The 23080-nt window shown below is 35.1% G+C and overlaps 1 protein-coding gene across 1 annotated transcript; it reads right to left on the minus strand.

Annotated features, from left to right (window-relative positions):
- Window positions 1-299: 299 nt before the first annotated feature.
- On the minus strand, window positions 300-22668 carry LOC148942029 (L-xylulose reductase-like). Its single transcript, XM_089103033.1, has 4 exons — window positions 22553-22668; window positions 12712-12964; window positions 8781-8883; window positions 300-554 (listed from the first exon to the last, which is right to left on the minus strand). Exons 1-4 carry the CDS (start codon window positions 22596-22598, stop codon window positions 315-317), a joined length of 642 nt encoding a protein of 213 aa, XP_088959159.1. The 5' UTR covers window positions 22599-22668; the 3' UTR covers window positions 300-314.
- Window positions 22669-23080: the final 412 nt, after the last annotated feature.

Below are 23080 nucleotides of genomic sequence, written 5' to 3' on the forward strand. Positions count from 1 at the left end.
GTATACTAGTAAGTACTATTACTATTAGTACTTACTAGTTAGAATTTTCGTTGGAGCTGCTTTTTCAGTATAAATCATTTTTTCAGAATAAACACGCTAGACTAGTGAAATAAAAAACATTCTTCATTTTCATGAGAAAATTATTTACTGCAGAAATGTCTATCTGAAAACAATCTTGTTATATTGGGGAAAAGAGAGGGAAAACAATAGTATTCTAAACGTTGAAAATGAACATCTTAACAGAGCTGTGTAAGTGGCACTCTACCATGCCAAGCATAAATGATGTATCTTAATTCATTATGAGTCATAGGCAATTAGGGAAAAAGACACTTGCCTGCAAATCTTCCTAGAGGAATTTTTGCTTTCATTTCCCCTCCTTTTTGGGGATCAGCCCAAGCTGACCTTCCAAGTTCTGTCAGAACAACAGTTGGGTTTACAGTATTTACCCGTATATTGTGAGGCCCAAGCTCTAGGGCCATTACTCTGGTCATGCTATCGAGAGCTGCTTTGGAGGCACAGTAAATTGCATGCTCCTTTAATGCTGCTTGAGATGCCTGTAAAAAAAGATATTTTCTTGTTATTATTATTTAACCCTTAAATTATTATTTAAATTACTAAACTTTATTTTAAATATTATTATTGTTGTTATTATTTTTTTATTATTTTGTTAATATTAACATGTTATTATTATTATTCAAAAATAATAATTATTATTATTCTTTATTATAATTATTTAAAGAATAAGTTGCTTTGTCTTTTGACAGGTACATCTTAATAAATCTTTGTACAAATTTCAAATAATAAAAAAAATCCCTGATGAAACTGATACAAATTTTACTTCTTTTAGAACTAATGAAAAATCGTGACCTAAGAGTAAATTTACGTTACACTATAAGACCAAAATTTGTTCCGCAAATGAATGTTTTAGCGGAGAAGATTGTATAAAAGCGGTTAGATAGTATAGGAATCTTTTAATACTGTCTTGTACAGGGGCGGATCCAGGATTTTTTAGGGGGGGGGGGGCAAAATAGGTTGATCCGATAAACTTGCGTTAGGTGTAAATTTAATTAACGCAAACTTGCGTTAATTAAGTAAATAACTCTACTTTAAACTACGTTGGGGGGGGGTAGTGCACACCCCCTCCCCCTGGATCCGCCACTGGTCTTGTATTGTAAATAATCTTTATTTAAATACAACAATGCCAAGGTCATTTATTAAATAGATTTTGATTTGTTGTTTTAAAAAAAAGACAAATTAATACAATGGTTTGAAACAATTTTTATTTTTAATTTCAGGAAGAATATAAATTTGATGGCCATCTGGAAGAGCTACAAAATAAACAAGGCATTTCCTCGCCATAATTTGGCTCAATGTTCGTGAACAAGTACTTTTCTGAAAAATATACATCTGAGAAAAAATTATATCCCTGAATGTAAGTCAAATCCTTTTGTTAATCAATTTATACATTGACCAGCCCGAAATAGCTGATTTTTAAAGCTCTAGCCAACTTTTTTTTACCATAACCCTTTTCAGAATTTAAACATAAGTTCATGAATACAAACCAAACAAGACACGGCTTTTCATTCTTATTAAGTTTCATCACAATAGAAGAACCCTTTTTTGTCATTTTCTCTATCTCAAACTCAGACGTGACTTTCACCATCATTAAAGCTGGACTATTTTGACTACTGGAATTAGAACTACGAACAGTAGCAGCATTTTCAGTAAAAACTCTTTTTAAGCAATACTTGAATTTTGTTACGTATTCTGTACCATCATTAAGTCTACTATTGAGCTATACTTCCAAAACTGTTCATAGATGGCTCTGGAAAAACAAGAGCCTGAATTATTCAAATATGTCCTACAGCTTAAAACTGGATATTTGCAGATGAGGAGCCTATTAAAAATCATAGAAAAGCTTAAAATGAAAATTTTATTTCGAGACAAGATTCTGATTCAATTATATCTAAAATACTATTGAAGAAAACTCAACTGTTTATATTTCATATTCAGAAAAAAATATATAGCTCCATTGAGTCTTTATGGAATTGGTTTTTATATGGACCTACACTAATATATTCAGCCAGTGCTGAAAATGGATTTCAGTGGAAAATGATTTAACTGGCTGAATATCCATCTTCTTTGTTTTTTTTAATCATTAAAAAAGAAATTGCTTTCTTCATTGTTGTCGAACATTTCAGGGGATAACTACTAGCTCATTTAATACGCTTCTTGGTGGATAAGCACATTGTCTTCGTAAACTGTTCTTGTTTCAAACACTCAAAATAATTTGCCTAGAATGCGGTATTTTCTCCATCAAAAAGCCAGATTATCCTTCGCACGTTTATGCTTTTTGAAACGCAGGAAGTAAAAGCAACGTCTGTTAAGCCCTTAGCCATCAACTAGCATTGTAAATAAGATTGCATCTGTCCTACATCTCTATAATGACTAACTCTACAAAACCTACACTGAGAAATCAAATTAATTGAGATAATCTCAATCATTAATAAGACAGCGTTAACACTCAAAATTAGTATGAATCTAGGAAAATATCCGAGTTCAAAAGTTAGTGTAAAATTAGCTTGTATTGAATAAACACGACCGTCTTTAGCTTTGAAAACGCTATATCCGTTCAGCCCCTAAGATGCTTTATGACACATCACAGTCAGAAATTCGTGTTTTGACGTCTTGTTTCTTTTTGACGTCTTATTGATGATGTTATCAAAAACCCCATTGTGATGGTTTACTTTTTCGATCTGGTACCACATCCGGGGATACTGAGCTGTATTCTGACGTAGGAAATAATGCGGTGACCATAAAGACCGGCATCATCATGGCAAACTGCTCCATGAATGATTTTGGCAAATAATAAATGAAAAAAGGGGACCCTTCACCATTTCCTTTGGTTTCGTTCATTCTTCTTCGCCATTCTTTGTCTTGGGCCTTGTCCTACATTAAGCGCAAAGGGTAGCGACATGCACTAAATTCATGATCTATAAAATACCAAGGGAGAGGGAAATTGCCTCAAGTTCCTCAACTACTCATTTAGCATGATTACCTATAGGGATAAAACTTTGAATTGACTGTTGTTAGACACGCTGAATTCGGGTGTTTGATATTATCGGAGCTGTATAGGATATTCAGTAAGCGTCCAATGTATGTTCTTGTTCGTTACTCTTAATTTTTCAATGACTCTTAATTCTTCCCAATTGAGCTTACTGTTGGAAGAATATCTCATCCTGACAAGGAAGATTGAAATTCGAGTCGCTCTTTAGTAATGATTACATATGATCACAAACGGCATTTTTTGATTCGTGGTTTATTACATTAAAAATTAAGCCTACAAGACAACAATCAAGGAAAAAAAGCTTTCACGTTAAAACAAATAAAAAAAATTTCTGAGCATGCACGTATATTTTGATGGATTAAAAGGATTGTATACATAGGCTGGATTAATTAATATTCAAGTGAATCTGTATCAGACTTACAAATAAAATTAATAGTTCTTGGGATTGGGAGGGTTTAGCTATATGCTTCCTGAAAATATGTATTTATATGCGTATTTATTTTTAAATAATAAATGCGTAATAAATGCGTGTTTATTATTATCTGTATCCTGTATCTGAGGGGGAGGGGGAATGGACGAAAGTAACCTTCGTGGGCAAGGCTTTCACTCAAAATTGTAATATTTTATATTACTAGCCTCTTGTTATTTGACTCTCTTGATTCTTGGAAGCCATAAACATATCAAAACCGATTTTCTTCAAATATTTTCATTTCCTCTTAAGGCATACGTTGAAAAACACTTCATATCCGGCAGTTTTTTTTTTTTTTTTTTTTTTTTTTAAGTTTCTCCTTCGACCAACTCCCAAAAAAAACCCAAAGACATCAAGATATCTTCTGAGTCAGATTTCACCGTTATCTAGGAGATCCAATATTTCTCTCATACCACCACAAGCTTTTGAAAGAGCTATTCTAGGGATAAGAGTGAGTATTCTAAACTCATATCTAAGCCACCTTAGCATTTATTTCAGGATGTACTTTATGAGCTAAAATTATACATACTACTAGTACTACTAACAACTCATCGCAGCACCAAGCCGCCTGAGGCCAACACAGCTACGCACGCTCCTCCTCCACCCCAATCTATTCAAAGCCTCCCTTTTTACCCCCGCCCACGAAGTTCCCATTTCCTTTAAATCTTTCTTTATGACGTCCTCCCGCCCCAGACAGGGACGACCAGCTTTCCGTTTAGCCCTAGATGGTTGGCCAAAAAGAACAATCTTAGGCAATCTGTCATCCTTCATCCGCACAACATGCCCTAATCACCTCAACCTTTCTTTCACTATAGACCTAGAAAGCGGTATTGAACCACATTTTTCGTATAGCCTATTGTTTGAAATACCGTCAGTCAGCCGGGTACCCAGAACAATCCTTAAGCAATTTCTCTGAAAAACATCTAGCAAATCTTCATCTGCTTTTCGGAGCGTCCATGCTTCAGAGCCATATTTGACCACTATCATCACTGTAGCTTCTAAGATTCTAATTTTGGTTCGCAGACTTATATTCCTATTCTTCCAGACTTTTTTTTAACTGTGAAGCACTTACTCTCATCCTTTTACTCCCCCATATATACTACTACTAACAACTCACCGTAGCACCAAGCCACCTGAGGCGACACAGCTACGCAAGCTCCTCCTCCATTCCCTCTTCACACCCTCCCAGGAAGTTCCCATTCCCCTTAAATTTTTCCTTATGAAATCCTCCCACCCCAGCCCCGGAAGACTTCTTTCCGGTTAGCCCTAGACGGTTGGCCGAAAAGGACGATCTTCGGAATCTGTCATCCTTCATCCGCAGAACTTGCCCTAGCCATCTCAACCTTTCTCTCATTATAGCCGTAGAAAGTGGGATTGAACCACACCTTTCGTACTGCCTACTGATTTGAAATACGGTCAGTCTGCCGGGTACTCAGAAAACTCCGTAGGCAGTTTCTCTAGAAAACATCTAGAAAATCTTCATCCGCTTTTCGGGGCACCTATGCTTCAGAACTATATTTGCGCACTCTCATCACTGCAGCTTCCAATATTCTAATCTTGGTTTGCAAACTTGTCTTTTTTACTTTACTTGTACTTGCTGCGGGACCAGACGTGAACGCTTCACCCGGCATCTAGAGACTCTTTATAGTTGACTCTCATTTGTTGCGATCCTGTACCAGCTCATCAGCAAACTGGAGCCACCAGCTCTTCCACTTTCTGACTTCCGAAATCCACCAATCGTATCAAGGTCGTTTCTGACAGTTGCCCAACAATTTTTCGATTGACCGCCCAGGCATCGGCGTCAATCTGACAGAGGAGCAGCTGGGAGCTTGATGAAGCGGTCGTTGGGTCATCTCTGGACATGGCCAAGCCAACACAGTCTTCTCTGTTTGACGATCATGGTTGTGGGCTGGATGTTACAGCAGCAGTGACGTATTTCAGCGTCTGAGATTCTGTCGGAGTATCGAATCCTCAGGATTTTTCGTGAACAGCAGTGGTAAAAGACTCCAAATCATGGAGATGAACCACATTGAGCGGCCAAGTCGCAACTGCATAGAATAAAACAGATCTAACTGCCACTTTGTAGACACAAATTTTTGTCTTCAAACTGATCTCCCGTCGGTTCCACAAATGGCGGCGAAGTTGAGAGAATATAGCCTGGGCTTTGTTGACTCTGTTCTGTGCGTCAAGGTCGCAGCCTCCACGAGAGTCTGTTAGCGAGCCAAGATAAGTGACGCTTTTGAACTTTTTCCACTTTCTATCCTTAAAACACAAGCTGATAATCCGACTGTATATTTAGGTCCATGACTTTAGTTTTGACCATTTTGATCTTCATACCCAATGGCTGAGAGAAACATGCCATTTCATTTAGCATTTCTTGGGCAGTTGCTGGATCAGCAGCAAAAGCAACGACGTCATCCGGGTAGTCCAGGTCAGACCCGTCAATGCCCAATCCCATAAAGACAGTCATCAAAACTCGAGAGTGCTCTTTCTAGAACCCAATCTACACAGTAATTAAACAGAACTGGGGACAATATAAATAATTGTATTACACTGCTTTCCACATTGAAAGCCTCAGTTTCTTCACCCAGGACAATTACAGTTGCTTTGCAATGTTCATAGTAGGCCTTCAACAGCTCTATAAATTCAACCGGCACACCATTCTCTACCATGATTCACCAAAAGGTTTTCATCGGTTACATAGTCAAAAGCAGCGACGAAATCCACAAACATGTTAATTATACGGAGGTTGTACTGTTCGGACTGTTGCAGCACAAGACAAAGGGTAAAGATTTAGTCAGTGCACCCTCTCCTTCTGCGAAATCCGCACTGATTTTCACGTGTCCACTCATCTCTTGCTCCCTCGAACCTTTCGAGTAAAATCATCGCGAACATTTTGGTAGCCATATCCAGGAGTCATATCCTTCTTTAGTTACGGCTGTAACATTTGTTCCCCTTTTTAACACTGGGATTATTACTGACACTTTTCAATCATACGGGAAGGTCTTCTTCTTCCATATCTGACTAAAGAGTGGTTCTAGTTGTTCCGCTACAACATGAGGTGATGACTTGTAGAACTCAGGGGGGAGACCATCTTCGCCAGGTAACTTATTAGTTTTTAGCTACTTAATTGCATTTAGTATTTCTGAAGTTGAAGGTGGAGCCATGTCAATTTCATACGGTGGTTTTTCAGCTGTTGGTAGCAGTATCATCGATGCATCTTGCCTATCTGTGCTTGGATTAAGCAGGTTTTTAAAGTGATTCCTCCAGTGATCAAGTTTACCTTGCACGTCAAGAATCATATTATCTTGATTGTCTTTTAAGGGACCGGCTATACGAGACTTTTTTCCGGTTATTTCTTTGAGTATTCTGTACAACCTTCTTGAGCCATTATTTCTGGCTGCTTTTTTCATACCTAGGGCAACCTCATTCCAAATTGCTGGCGATCCCAATGTAAGCTGGTTTTAATCTGTTTACGTAATGACTTTTTTACTGCGGTTGATTCGTTTCATGCCAGTCGTTTAACCTCAATTAATTTTTGCAGTCTTCTCTGAGATACAATTTTTTCTCAGCTTTGCAGGAGCATAGCCCATAACCTTGGCGGCCAGCTTTTCAGTGGTGTCCTGGAATTTTTTCCACAGGGTGGTGGGATTTTCATCACAGTCTGTCAGACTTGCAAACTGGTTCTGTAACTTTGGGAAGAAGTCTTCTTTCACTTATTGAGTTTTCACTTACTTCACGTCTAACTTCCTTTTTGGGGGCTTCCAATTCTTCCAATCTTTTTCTAACTGTGAAAAAGCACCCTTAGCCTTGGCTATTCTACTTTTAATATCTTCACTGCTCCCACCGTCTTTACTAACAATATTATCAAGGTAAGTGAAGCTGTCCACCTGATCAATCTTTTTGTTACCCAATGTCACCTTTTCATCTTCACTTATCCCTAGCCTTAGCGACTAAGTCTTCTTCACATTAATTTTCAAACTTATTCTAGCACCCTGAACACGCAAAACCTCTAAAAGTTCATTCATTTTGCTCACCTTTTATCGAGATGCTTAAATTATTAGTACAACTTAAATCTACGAAAATATTTCTTCCAAAATTGATTCTGTGTTCTCCCAATGCCTTTCCTGTGCTCCTTTAATACAATTAATCAAAACGAATCATACGAATTGACGAAGAGAATAGCCCAGCTCGATTCCTGGCTTATTGTGAGATTAGATGCTAACCTAATTTCCTACTTTAACCGCAGCAGTGTTAATCTCGTACATAGCAAAAACACTTTAATATATTTGTCTGGTAGACCACACAAGGATAAAACCTTTGCTAAACCTCTTCTATCAACAGAATCGAACGCTTGCTCATAATCTATGAAACTAAGGGCCAAAGGTACTTGATATCTCAGGCACTTCTCAATCATTAACCTCAGGGAGAAAATGTGGTTGACACATCCTTAACCCTTCCTAAAATCGTACTGTTCTTCTCTTATAACTTTGTCTAAAGCATCTCTGAGTCTAAAAAGTACGACGTTACTAAGTAATTTACTACCTACAGATACCAGGATAATGCCTCGATAATTACCACACTCACTCTTATCACCTTTTATATACTGTGTTTTAATTAGGGTTTTCCTGAAATCGCTCGGTATATCCCCTTTTTTCAAAAATCATATTCATAATCTTTAGTAACTTATTTCTAACCTCAGAGTCACCATATTTAAGAAACTCATTTACCACACTATCAGCACCTGGGATCTTATTATTTTTTAATCCTTTTAGTACTGTCGCTAATCCTCCCATATATAACTAAAAAACATATGTGGTGATAATTAAGCGATAATTGGGCTTTTCTACTTTCCATGTCTTGCCTAATATACATTCGGTAGGCACACGCACAAATGGGATGGAGGTTCGATTCTGCTCAATCGGAACATTTTACATGACTATTTTAATCTATTTTGGCCGTCTATTTAATAACAATTATATATTGAAGAAAATATGTTTTCACTTTTTTTTAATTCTTTATACGCTGTGTTTCTGTGTTCTTACGCTAGCTTTATGCTATTTCAAATTCAAAAAATTCAGCAAACATTATAAACAGTCTTACAATTTACATAAGAAACGACCGTGAAACAGAACTTTCACAAACATCTTATATGAGATAGCATGTTAGGCAAAATCACGAATGGCTGGCACAAAAGCACTAAAAGAGAAACTAGCTGGCTTGTTTAATACCAATAAAATTTACCTGTGAAGACACATTTACAATGGCACCGTACTTCCTTTCCACCATTCCAGAGGCCACAACTTGCGATACGTTCATTACAGCTTTTACATTCACATTGAAAATCCTTAAAAAAATAAATGGAATTGGGACAAAAAAGTTCTCACAAAAAGTGGTGCTTGGAACCCGGATAGGATTCTCCAAGGCTACAACGGGATAGAGCTTGCTAATTCTAGAACCAAACAAGTTTGATGGATATCAAGGGTCAGGCTGTTATTTGCTAAAATAGGATCAGAGCCAACCACTAATATAATAAAGATGGCTTAGTAATTAGTGCATTTTTGTAGGGTAAGTAAAACTTTTTGGACCCATATTCTTTAATATTTTAAGAATGTACTTGAGCTATGTAAATGGAAATATCAGAAATTAGCTCAAACATCTATACGTGACTTGAAACAAACATTAAATGTGACTTGATTGATCATCTTAATTTATTTTTATTTTAGGATTCATCTATAGAGCTATCTATTGTCTTTACGTTTGACTAGCTCTTCTTTTCTTTAATATTGTCTTAAACGGGGTTCTATTGGCCCTGACATTTTAATTGAGGTGTCTAATTTTAATTGAGGTGCCACAATTTAATTACATGCCTTGAAATTTTAAAGCAGATCAGCATGAAAGAAAATCGAGCTTTTCTCGCTAAGCATCCTTATTCCATGTGAATACATTTTCTTCCAATATTTACTGTCCCCGTTAAGGTGTGTCGTTACTCCAATCAACTGACCCTGAAAGTTTCACGTCAATCAGGGATAAACAATTTTATGGCTTCTCTAATCGATACAACCCATTTTTTTCACAGTGTATTTTTCATCTTAGGTTTTTTCGGCCCAGGACAAATGCCCACTAAGTTACTAGCAAGTCAAAGACAAAATAATATGGGCATATTTTAGATGTCACGAATCAATACAACAATTTGTTTCACATAGCTTTAAAGTCCCAATGTCTCTGTCTACATGCCCTGCAAGTCTAAGCTGATCTATGAACAAAATTCGCTGGCCTGGTTTCAGGTCTTAAATATCAATACAACCATTCTTTAAAATATTTCTGTTTTTCTGAGCTTTCCTTCGCTCTATCCACATGACTAAAGGTATATATTTCTTTTGTACGTCCTTTGGTCAAGTACGCTTGTCCTGTCTGGCATCCGGGCCTCTCAATTGAAGCAATAAAAAAAAATCGAAAATATTCAAAAAAGAGCACTGACGATTATTTATAAAGAAGGTAAGGTCCCATATTCCTACCTCCTTGAAACTTCAAAACTTGATACCCTTGAGTCCAGAAGAAAAACATCTATGCCTCCGTTTTGGAAGTCAGCATAAATAAACCCCCGTACTGAAAACCTCTTTCCTAGCCACCACTCACCCATAAGAAATCGCCACCCCCGTATAGTGTCCGAACCCATCCCCATCCTTTCTCCCATACCCTTTTCTACCTTACGTTTAAAAAAACTTTTATTCCCTTTTTTACAAATAAAATCAACCAAAATCACAACCTGTAAATTTGCCAAAAATTTAAACTGTTTTGAATATATATTATTTTTTCATTTTTGAATACTTGGTTATTTTATTTGTTACCCTTTTTATCTTTTTATATTATGACCTATAAAATATTTTACAATTACGGCGTACATTTTTGACTTTTCTATTTTGTATTTTCTGACTGTTGCCTGTCGTTTCGTTATAGTGGTAACTATGTGTTGTTATTTTATTATTTTGTTATTGTATTTTTTCGACTAAGAAATGTGAATTCAGCCCACTATGGTTTGTGATAGTTCTTTTGCCAATAAATATCCATCTATCTATCTATCTACATGATCTGTAATTCTCAAGTCTAACAGAGACACAAAATTCTTGGACGTCGTGAGCCAACACACCCCAAATTATTTTCAAATTTGTCTTCTGCATAAAGATCCAGCTGGCTAAGAAACTTATGACCGTTGTTTTCGAGCCAATTCAAGAGAGAAAAGTTTATTGTACGTCCAAATTCGTTTAATCTAATACCGTTTAATCTTAAGCACCAAAAAGTTTTGAAGTCATTCCCAGATAAATTTTCTTTTTTTTTTCAATTCCTTTTCGGTGCATAAGGATTAAGTTGAGCTAGGGTGGATGCAGAATTAATGTTTGGAGGAGGGCAATGAAAGATTGACTTTCCGTCGGTATTTTACTCCCCTTGGATCTCTAATTACTGCAGTTTCTGAACTTCTGGGGGTGGCACGAGCCCCTGAAACCACCGCTGTCTTGAGCCCACGGCTTATGGATATAAGTTGCATGCCTTTAAGGAAAAATTGTCCGCCTTTCTTCAGACAAATCAATATTTAGGAGACACAAATTTTTCAGTACTCTTATCCCTTTCTCTAAACATACTATTTGAAGTACCCTTAAATTCAACATTGGTTTACACTGTTATGCTAATTAATAGCTGTATTTCAGTTTACCCTGTTACTTCACCACTTAAAATCCAAATATTATAGGGGCTTGAAATGTCAAAACTTGTCGGCAGATTTTAGACAAAACATGTTTAGTACTTCCTTTCCACCCAAGTTGAAATTCAAGACATGCCCCCCCCCCCCCTTAAAAAAACTAACTGAAATTTTTATCCCAATCTCTCAAGCTATTCACAAGAAATTGCAGCTAAACTAATGTAGTTACCTGGCAATACATAATGTATTTTGATTTACCTTGCTACTTAATGTCAATAGATTCTAGGTTCAATTGCAGCTTATAATGAAAAATCATTTAGGTTGACTTCTGTCTTCTGTCTTTTCTTTATAGGTAGTTAGTAGTCTGATTTGTAAAGTCTTTTGAAGGAATAACTCATCTATAGCCCCAGGTCTGGATTTACCAATATCCCTGGGCCTAGGGGTGTACAATGCCAGGAGGCGAAATAAATTAACACTGAGTGGTTTTGTTTCTTAATAAAACCTGGACTGATACGATTTATCGTCAAAGTGCCAAGTTCACTCCCCTGCTGTGCTACAGATTAACAGAAAAGTGATTTTAAAACAACACAGGAATTCCATGGCCATTTATAATTGTCAGATGTCTCCCAGGAATACCAGCTGAGAGTCGGGTATTACCTCTCTATTTCATTGGGTATTACCGTTACTTTTGGCTCATCAGTTGTGATCTGTTCAGTGCTTCCACTATCTCCGAATTTTCGGGGATTTCCCCAAAAATTTCGCGAAAACGGACTGGTCAAAACACTTGGGCCTAGGAGCGCCAAAGCTGTAAATCCAGCCCTATATAGCAACATCAAAAAATTACATATACCAAACGAAGCGACATGGTGAAATGATAAAGAAGTATAATGTAATGGAAGAAAAAACTACTTGAAAGTAGCAAATAAATAAGAACAACAGCACATAAACTAAGTACCACAGAAAAAAACTAAAACCAATACAGAGAAGAGCAATAATGTGTTTTGTAAAGTGCATTTTTTTTCCAATATTTGAGGTTTATGTGCATAGACTATGACTGTGCATGGGAACACAACTCTTACATTTATAAAACAAATTAAGGCTATAGAAAATGATACTATTCAACAGCATTAAACCATCTACAATTATATTAACATTTGCCTATTAGTTTTGGTGTGAAAGCCTCAAAAAGTGTTGAATGCAACTATTATCATGACTCCTGACATGGGCACCAGATTTGTGGTTATTTATGGGTGAGCATGCTGAAACAGATTGTGCACAGGAACACAAGATTTATACACTGTGAATCTATTTCTCATCTGAAGATCTTAGTGAGTACAATATTTGAAGTGAGCACATCAAATCCATTTTATATGTTTCTGCTTCAAGATTACATGAATACACCTTTGACCAGAAAATGCTGTTAAATGCATTCACAAATACTAGGCTACAAAGAATATGCATTAATATGTGACTCCTTACCAATCAAAAGCATCTGAAGAAGCTATTAAAAAGGGCTCAAGCTTTCCCACACCTGCATTGTTGACTAGCAAGTCGATTTGCCCGATTCCAGCTACTTTCAATTTTGTAGCATCCCAGTCAGTTAAATCGCAACATACTGGGTGTATAGACTTCTCTTCATCAACAAGCTTTGCAAGATGAGATTCATTTTTTGATAGAGCATAAACTTTTGCACCAAGAGAAGCTAACTTACGAGCTATTGAGTATCCAATACCTGAAAAAATTATATACTGTGAAGTTGCTCTATTTGTCAGTCAATCACAGTAAACTAAAATTACTGGGAAATCCCCCTAAAATAGTTGATAAAATCATCCATAAACAAAAAATACTAATTCCAAAGAAAACATAACCACAAAACCATCGGCTCCTTGATACTCCAGGAAGAGGAGATGGAGGAAGAGACAATTGCCCCCCCCCCCAGATTTAATAAATATAGATATTTTTTTATCATTATTAAAAACAATATAAAAAAATTACATCCCTGGATTGGAATATTCCTATTTTTGAGTAAATGCACCTTTTGTTTCTCCAGCTTGTTCCAGTCAAATTAGCCAAGTTTTCTATAGTCTATTAGTTCTAAAATCCTGTATATTAGACTACTGCTTTAACATGGCTGAAGCCCCCCCCCCCCCAAGGCTTCATGTTGAAAAAATACAGTATCCTAAATATTACAAAACTTTAGTATTTTTATATATCTAATTGTTTATTTTGAATTTTTTAATTGTTGTCAGTTTGGCATTGTCAGAAGTAAGGATTATTTTCTTATCATGTTTCCTTCTCGGCACACTTAAGTGATGCCAAAATAAAATCAACAATGTTTTGCATATACCCTAGGACTATATTTTGCCTCATTAAGGAATGAAAGGCTAGGATACAATTGTTATAGTAACAACAACTTTATTAGAAATAGAAGGTTATAATATGTATGTGCAAAATAGGGTACTACACCAACGTGTTGGTTTAGCTGTATTTGCAAAAAGTGGTTTTAGTGCACAGATTAGGTCAGATTTAGCGGTTAATTATGAAATGAATTTTGAGTCTATGGTTCTTGATGTGAGTAATGCAAATAATAAGTTTATAGTTGTAGTAATTTATAGACCTCCTTCAGGTAATGTTGAGGAGTTTATCGAACTGATTGATGAATTTTTGGGAAAGTTACCAAGTTCAAGAATACCATGTTTTATATGTGGGGATTTTAATATTGATTTAAATATAGTTGATAGAAATAGTAAGGTTAGACATTTTGTTAACACAATGTTAAGTTTTGGTTTTTATCCTGCAATTAACATTTGCATGCGAGTGACAGAAACTTCAGAGTCTATAATTGATAATATTTTTGTAAATATCAATTATTTATGCCCCACATTAGTTATTAATAGTGCATCTGACCGTTTTGGGGTTGCAATATCTGTACCTGGAATATTTGGTCCAAAACCCAAGAATAAAAGAGTGCCAAAGGTGCCTTATATGGATGGAAATGTGCTTTTGAAGTTTAAGCGGAAGCTCAAAAGTGCAGATTTTGAGTTTCTTCGGGATAGTACAGGTATTGATACCAAATTTGGTAAATGGTATGAAAAAATAAAATTACAATTTCAAGAGTGTTTGGAGTTTAAAGAGACAAAGCAAAGATATAAGTTGCCAATTAAACCTTGGATTACAAAAGGATTACTAGCCTCAATGGAAAAAAGGCAAGTGATGCATAAAAGGTGCGCGACTCAAGATTCAGCATCTGATAAAGAACAATATAAAGAATTTAATAGAAAGTTAAAAAGTCTTTTAAGAAAGGCAAAAATGGATTACTATGCACAGAAATTTAAAGATTATGAAGGAAGCCCAGCTAAAACTTGGCAACTGATTAAGTCGGTAATAAGCCCAAATAGTGAACCAATAACTCCTAGTAATTTGCCGTGGGAGTCGGATAGTGGCGTAGCCAATAACTTGTGTACCCACTTCAGAAGTAGGGGCTAAAAATATCGACATCTGTGGAATGTATAAATAGTGTTGGTACATACCAGAATTTTCTCCCTGAAGCAAGTGATACAACCATTTACCTTCAACCAGTGAGATCGCGTGAACTTTAGGATATCTTAAAAAGTATGAACAAATCGGCAGCTGGAATAGACTTCATAACCTTATAAATAGTTCAAAAAAATTACCCGATTATAAATAGTCATGTGTTGTACCTTTTTAATCAATGTTTTGAATTTGGAGTGTACCCTAATTGCTTGAAAAGTGCTTTGGTTATTCCTCTGTATAAAGGAGGTGATAAGGAAGATATGAACATGAACAACTACCGTCCGATATCTCTACTTCCAGTGATTTCTCGTATTTTTGAGAAATTGATTTATACTGATATTTTTACTGATGCATTATTTTAAAAAAAGATGTTTTTTTCATTCAAGTCAATTTGGTTTTTGAAAAAATATGTCTACAGAGCATGCTTTATTATTTTTGACAACATTTGTTAACGATTGCCTAGATTCAGGGTTAAAGGTGAGTTCAATTTTTCTAGATATTTTGAAGGCTTTTGATTGTGTTGATCATAAGATTTTATTGGCTAAGCTTGAAAATGCTGAAATTCGTTTTCAAATTCTGAACTTGATTGATTCGTTTCTTGAAGGAAGAACGCAAAGAGTACGGCTGGGCACAGTTCTGTCAGAAGAGATGGTAGTAAAATGCGGTGTGCCACAGGGGTCTGTGTTGGGTCCCCTATTATTTCTTGTGTACATTAATGATCTAAAAGGATGCCTCAAACAACTGTCAACTCCAAGGTATAGTAATGGTCCGGTGCGAGCAATACTTCCAAGTTTTGCTGATGATACTCAATTTACAATGGCTGCGAAAACAGAAGCGGATTTGAAAAATGGCATGAAACAAGGAATGGTGATAATCGAGAGGTGGGTGCGAGTGAACAAACTACTTGTTAATCAGAAGAAAATAATGTTCATGTTATATGGCAGAAGTGCAAATTACTATCAAAGGATTGAAGAAATTGAGTTAGTAAATGGAAGCATAAAACGTACAAGTACTATAAGGTATCTTGGTGTAATGGTAGATGAATGCCTAAGTTTTAAAGATCATATTGCATTTATAAATACTAAACTAGCCAAAAATGCTGGAATTCTGCGGAAGCTGAAAATTTTTTTTCCCAAAAAGGTTATTAGAATGTTATATTTTTCTCTTCATTCATCCATATTTGCCATCCATATTTGCTGTACTGTGTTACAGTTTGATCGTCGACGTTCACTAGCCATTTGTATCCGCTCCATGTGTTACAAAATAAAGCTGTAAGAGTTTTGACCAATGACTTGTCCCAGAATTCGGTAAGATCGAGATATCACCAAATAAAAATTTTACCATTCTTTGGTTTGGTTAAATTTTATGTAAATCTGTTTATGTATAAATTTTTTTCTAATTTGTTACCTGCATGTTTTTCGGAACTTTATAATGAAAGGGACCATAGTTATGAAACTAGAAATGTTGAATTAGTTAGAACGCCGGTTCCAGTTACTACCAGATCTAAATTTTCTATTAGGTATATTGGTCCTGAAGTATGGAATAGGCTTCCGGCGGAAATAAAACGTAAGAAGGTTCTTGAGGAATTTCGTGCTTCTTTGTGATGTATTTGTTTTAAACAGTATTGTAGACACGGATAAGGAGATTGATCTGGGAGTGAGTATATGCTTGTGAATGTTATAAGAGAAAAAATTTTCTTGTGTGTTGACTGAGGTGATTGTCGGTATATGAAAGGAAGCATGATGGATCATAGAGTATGAGCGTTGATTTCCTTTAAGTTCCCTGTAAAAAAAAATGTATTATCCTTAGAATGTTGATTATTTGTTTTGGTGGGGTGGGAGAGGGGAGGATGAGTCAGAGAGTTTTATTTCCACAAGGAAGTGTATTAGTGCATAAGCAGTTTAAGTGTTCCTTTTTTTGGGTCATCCTAAACACGCTAATATGCGTCGGGACCTATTTTGATATTGTTGGTATTATATGCAGTTTTGTTTTGCTAGCATTATATGGAGATCTGTATGTTGTTTTTTTGTGACCCATTTGTTAATAAAAAAAAAAAACTATATGTTTGAATACAGCATTGAATGGGGGATTAAATGGTACTAGGCTATAAGAACAGAAGGGCAAGCCTTTCAAATTGGTTTCCTAAGGACCCATAAGAATGTAAGCTTGATTTTGATCAATCGATTAGTCTTAACAGATCAGTCATAGTCTATCTTACACTTGCACTCTAAATAATTTACATAAAACAATATAAATCAGAAACAGCTAAGAAAAGAAAGCAATATTTAAAGGACCTTACATCCCTTATAGCTAACCAATATGCTGGTCTTGACTGCATTCATCCTTGTATCCTGCATGAATGTTGAACAGTCTTGTCTCAACCACTTTCTTTGCTATTCAACTTATCATTGGATCTTTTTGGACTAGTACTGGACTGGAAAACTGCCCATATAATTCTGATATTTAAGAAAGATAGAAAGGACCTTGCTATTAATTATTGACCTATAAGCATGACATCAGCAGCTGTTAAGGTTCTTGAAAGAATAGTCAATATTGCAGTTATCTGGTATCTTGATGCCAAAAATCTCTTGCACAGCTCACAGCATCACCTTTGTTCTAGGAGATCTGTTGATACCAATCTCCTTGAATTTTATGACCACATCACTGAGTTACTTGATACTGAGGTACCTGCTGACATGATTATTACCTTAAATTACCTAAATTTGCAGCTAGGAGCAATCTAAAAAATTCTCCTTGTAGAGCTCCAGAATGATGACTAGTTGTATGCAAGGTTCACTGTTGACCAGGTTTACATTATTCTGCTTGAATGTTCCAAAGCTTTTGACAAAGTTTGCCACAAATGACTTGCAATCAACCTACATGCAGGCAAGCTTGAAGAGAAATCCCTCCTCTGGATACATGATGTGTTCTGCTATTTGATGGATCTGATAGCCATATTCTTTTTTCTTTAGTGTATTCTGCTATTTGATTGACCTGATAAGCATATTCTTTTTTCTTCTAAACAAGTTTTGAGCAAAGTTCCTCAGGGAAGTGTATTTAGTCCTATACTATATTAAGATCTTTATTAATGGTGCTGCTTTACTATCAGCAGTAAATTAATGCTCTACACTGATGACTTGAAGCTTTTTGGATCAGCCTTATCATGTCAAGATCATGCCCTTCAACAAGATAACCTTAAACTGCTTGGCCAATGGGCTGAGGCTTGATTTCTTGAATTCAACATTGCAAAATGTCATGTCATTTAATTTGCCAAAAAAATCCTTGTCACTCTTATTTTCTCTCAGGCCACCCAATCTCCTCTCTAAATGATGAACAAGATCTTGAAGAAAAAATTCATTGTCAAAATTTTTTAATGATTCTGATTTTCCTGGGCTTAAAAAAAGTAATGCTCCTTCATCAGGAGTTTCATCAATTTAATTAACTGTCTAGTTTATCCCTTTGGTAATCTTGTGCCTAGGGTTATACCTCAGATATTGGACAGTGCCTGATTTCGGATATCCATTTATATATATATATATATATATATATATATATATATATATATATATATATATATATATATATATATATATATATATATATATATATATATATATATATATATATATATATATATATATATATATATATATATATATATATATATATATATATATATATATATATATATATATGTGTGTGTGTGTGTGTTTATATATATATATATATATATATATATATATATATATATATATATATGTATATATATATATATATATATATATATATATATATATGTATATATATATATATATATATATATATATATAAAATTAAATTTCTATTTATTTAAGAGTAATATCATATTATTCATGTTTTCTACATTTAAACCTAAGAAATGTTACCCTAACAGCCTTGCATATTCAAATAACCAAATTCCTCATATCATATACATATTATTTTTCTTTTATTTATAAAAGTACCAAATACAAGAACAAAAGAAGTTTGTAACACTTTGATTAACTAAGCACTGGGTAATAATAGCAGAACATTCAGTCACTTTCACAGTCATTAAGACTGTCTTTGACAGGATTTGCTTGCAAATCCAGCTCCTCTCCTTCAGACTTAGATTCTAGTTCAGGTGACCAGGCCTTTTCTGAAGCTCCCCCCCCCCCCAAAAAAAAGAAGAAACGAAAGTCTGGGACACAGCCCTAAGGATTATATATCAATTTCTACCTCCACCCTCCCATCGTCTATCCCTTAGGTGATGCAATATAATTGCCCCTGACTTAAACAGGAGAGTAAAACTTTCAAATTTCCTTCTAATAAAAATCCAGAATTATCCAAGGGAGAGATAGGGAGGAAGGGATATTCCATGGGTTTATTTTCCAGGGGGGAGGTAAACGCCAGCTCCCGGGGAAAAGACGGCATGAATACAAGATTTCTTGGAGATATGGAATTTAAAATAAAAATGAAGATATTGAATCTGCTTTGGCCCTCCACATTGTTGAAATTCCAGAGCATGTAGTTCTTTTTGATGAGGCAACTTTAATATTAAAAGCAAATCGCTTCCCACATTCTCTTAGGAAGGCAATTTGACACTACCAAGAGATACTGGAGATATTCCTATAAACCCAATTTACAATAACTTAAAATTAAAGGATTCAAATAAAATATTTCTTCAGCTTAAATTGAGATCATCTGATGACACTTTTAATGAGAATTAGGTCAATAGACAAGCTAAGTCAATCACTAAGCAGAGAATTCTTGCCCAATATAATTGGTGAATAGTCTGTCATTTATTCGGGCTTAGTTTTCTGGTTTGTTTAATTCAGTCTTTCTTCTGCTTAGTTAGAGCTAAATCACAAGGTTAGTTTTATGAGCATTGAAGACAGCTGGGCAGAAGTCCCTGACGAAATATCTGCCTCTATCATTTTCAATTTATTTTTGTCTGCTGGCTGACATTACCTTCATTTTTCTTGGCTATTTCATTTTCTTTTTCTTGTTTGTTATATGTCAATGCTGCTTCTAGTCCTTTTTGTCTATAACGGTTCACAGAACAATTGTAATTTTATTTCAGCTAATATTTCACGATTTAAAAATTATAATTACCTGTACTATAATACACTTTATTGTTCTGATAACAAGAGACCTATATCAGACAGACAACTTTTTAAACCACAGAACACAGCTATACACATGACAAAATCATATTCAATCTATTTTCTGCAAGTCTCTTTGTCTTTTGTACTCTGAAAATTGCAAGGCATAGTAAAATACATCAGTAAAATATATAAAGTACTGGTAGAATACATAAAATACCAATTTTATGGGGGTCTGTAAAATTACAGTAAAATATGTAAAATACCCAATTTTACCATGACCAATTTTACCAGTTACAACACCACCCCAAAGTCATCTATATAAAGGAATAATTTGACCCAAGCTCAATTTTGTAATGTCTCTAGACACCCTATATTTTAAAAAAGACATAATGTTTTTCAAAGAGTTGCCACCAAAATGATATCTTGCATGTGGGAACTGTCTTACTTTGCAAGACTAGCTGAACTGAAACTCTCAACGCTTGTATATGAGAGAAATTGAGGTAGTGTCATTCTAACCTATAAGCTATGCTGTGTTTTCAGGCATCTGGTTCCAACATGGGTTAAAACCCAGCCCTGTACCAGTGGTTTCCAGAAGTCTGGGTTCTACACAAGTCTGCTATCAACCATTTTCAGCCACTGTTTTCTATTGTGTTCAAACCTGGGTTTCTTAAATATGAAATCTGCTTTAGTACCAAGTTCAAACATTGGGTTCACAGTAATTTGTACTAGAATTTCAAACAACAAACCTGAGTTTACAGCTAATGAATTTTGTTCATTATGATCTGTTTTTCAACTTTTTGTGGCCTTTGTCATTGTGCTGAAAACTATCCATAAATTCAATCGCAATATGAGCAATTTATGCATCTCTTTAAAATACAGTTAAAATACAACAATAGAAATAGCTCATAAAATTTGAATTATCTTTATGGGAAACAGTAAAAAGTAATGAAAATCTGAAGCATAACTAATGAACAAATATTTTTGTACTTTTTGATCTATTTTTTTCTTAAACCTCAAGTTACTGGAGTCTAAATTGGTTTAAAAGTTAATATTATACATTTTTTAAATTCTTGCCTTTAATCCTACCATAATGCATTTTCAGCAGAGCAGGTTCCACCCCTGTTCTTTGGCAGTAGCACGCAATTTAAAAATTCTTGTTGTACTACATGTATCCAACCCATGTTGAGACCTGCAGTGTAAGAAAAGACAGCTCTAATGAAGGCCAACAAGCTCCTATTTTTGGTCCAAATTCAAGAACCAGATGTCACTGGCTATAACTTGTTAAGCAGGCTATTCTAACCAGATTCTACACTCAATTCTGTTCCTCAAGAATTGCAATGAATTGGAACCAACTTTCAGACACAGTTAGACACAGTTACTGCAGAATCTGGTGAAATTTTCAAACAAAAGCTAAATGCTGAGTGGTCCTCTAGGGGATACCACCAGATGACTAATTTGACAGTGTATATAGGGTAAGACACCCAGTAGTCGGACACTTTAATCACTTTGAAAACTTTTTGACATTTAAACTACTCTAATTACTATATTACACCACCTAGAAACCTAATTTTTGTATCAAAAAATTTCTGAAGAATTTCTGAACAAGTAGGTTACTAATTCAAATAGTTTCACTTGTACAGCTCCTCCTATTTTTGAATTTACTAACAAGTGACAATTCTGCCTAAACTTGGACACACAAACAGCTCATTGTAAATTGGTTATTAAAATAGTATAAAAGATTCTGTCCAAGAATAGGCAGGTGGCCAACTACTGGGTGTTTTACCCTATATACAAATCTTTAAATTAGCCAACTGGACAACCAGTATTTTAAGCCTAGGAGTCTAGCTGGACGTAAGGATATGTATTAAGAAAACAATTCTAACTCCATAATATGCAGAATAATCCCAGTTAACACATTTTGCAGGGGGAGAGCCTTTATCTTCACTTCTTTCCTTGCTTTTCCAGTTTTTCTAAGAAATTCATCAATTTCTTAGAATCTATATATTCACAGAATATATACCCCCACCCTGTAATGTGCAAATATATACCTAGAATTGCATCCTCAATCTAAATTTAGCATCCATTTGCATCACAAATGAAGTTTACTCCCAAATTAGCCATGTGGTGGATGTCCATCCTCTAGGGAGTGTAAACTCAACAAGGAAGCTATTGGTCATCTTTCCAAATATAATAGGCCTAATCATTTTTGTCATAAATGAATTTTACCCCACCCTTATATAGCCTATACCAATTCAGGGTATATATTTGCAAATTCGGTGGTTGGAGATAAAGTTTAAATTTACCTCCCATTTAAACCAGAAATAAAATTTGCCCCCACCCCTCTAATGTGCAAATATATACTGTGAATTGGTATATAGGCCTATAAGGGTGGGGGTAAAATTCATTTCCGACAAAAATAATTATTATCTATGGAAAGAGCATAAAAAAAGGCATCGAGTGTTATATCCACTTTACTTGTAAGTCAATAATATGATTTGTTAAAAATTTACCTAAGTTCTAGCCTAGACCCAACACTTATTGGACCTCAGTAAAACTTGGTGTTCTTCATAATTAATCACACTTTTCCCCAATCAAATGAGTCTGTATCTTTTGGCTTTGTGTAATAGAATTTAACTTTCTAGCAGCACATAGTTATAATTCTGAGAATTTCTTTTATCAACCTTGTCCAGCTCCTGTGACAAGAGCAGTTTTGCCTTTAAAGTCCATTTCACGATATAATGATTTAAATTTGAGATCCTAAAAATGCCATCTCTGAAATTGAAAAAAGATCTGAGTAGAGTTCATTAGGACAGTTAGGACATTTGAGCCAAAGACATAGAAAAATTCAGTAGCCCGCCTGCTGTGAATTAGAAGAAGAAGCATAGGTTTTGATCTCTTGAACTAAGGAAATTCATAACCCTGCCTTAACACTTATGGTAACAGTGCACAAAATGTATTGATCTTATGAATACTCTGACTTTGAACATGGTCCAGTTGACTCCAACATGATCAACTAAAATGAGCTCTCTTCTTGAATATACCGACTGAGTGATGTGGATATAGTTTGAAGAAAAGAAGAAGAATATTAAAAATAATTGTGTTAGAGAATTCGAAAATTTTGTGAAAACAGGACTATCAAGTGAAGTTTTCTTGATTATTTTTATTTATATAAAGTGGGGAATTTATCTCAACCATGATCCCAATGAAAT

This window comes from Artemia sp. Qi Xiang Cuo, chromosome 17, assembly GCF_049724085.1.
Source record: "Artemia sp. Qi Xiang Cuo chromosome 17, ASM4972408v1, whole genome shotgun sequence".
Taxonomy (NCBI): Eukaryota; Metazoa; Arthropoda; class Branchiopoda; order Anostraca; family Artemiidae; genus Artemia; species Artemia sp. Qi Xiang Cuo.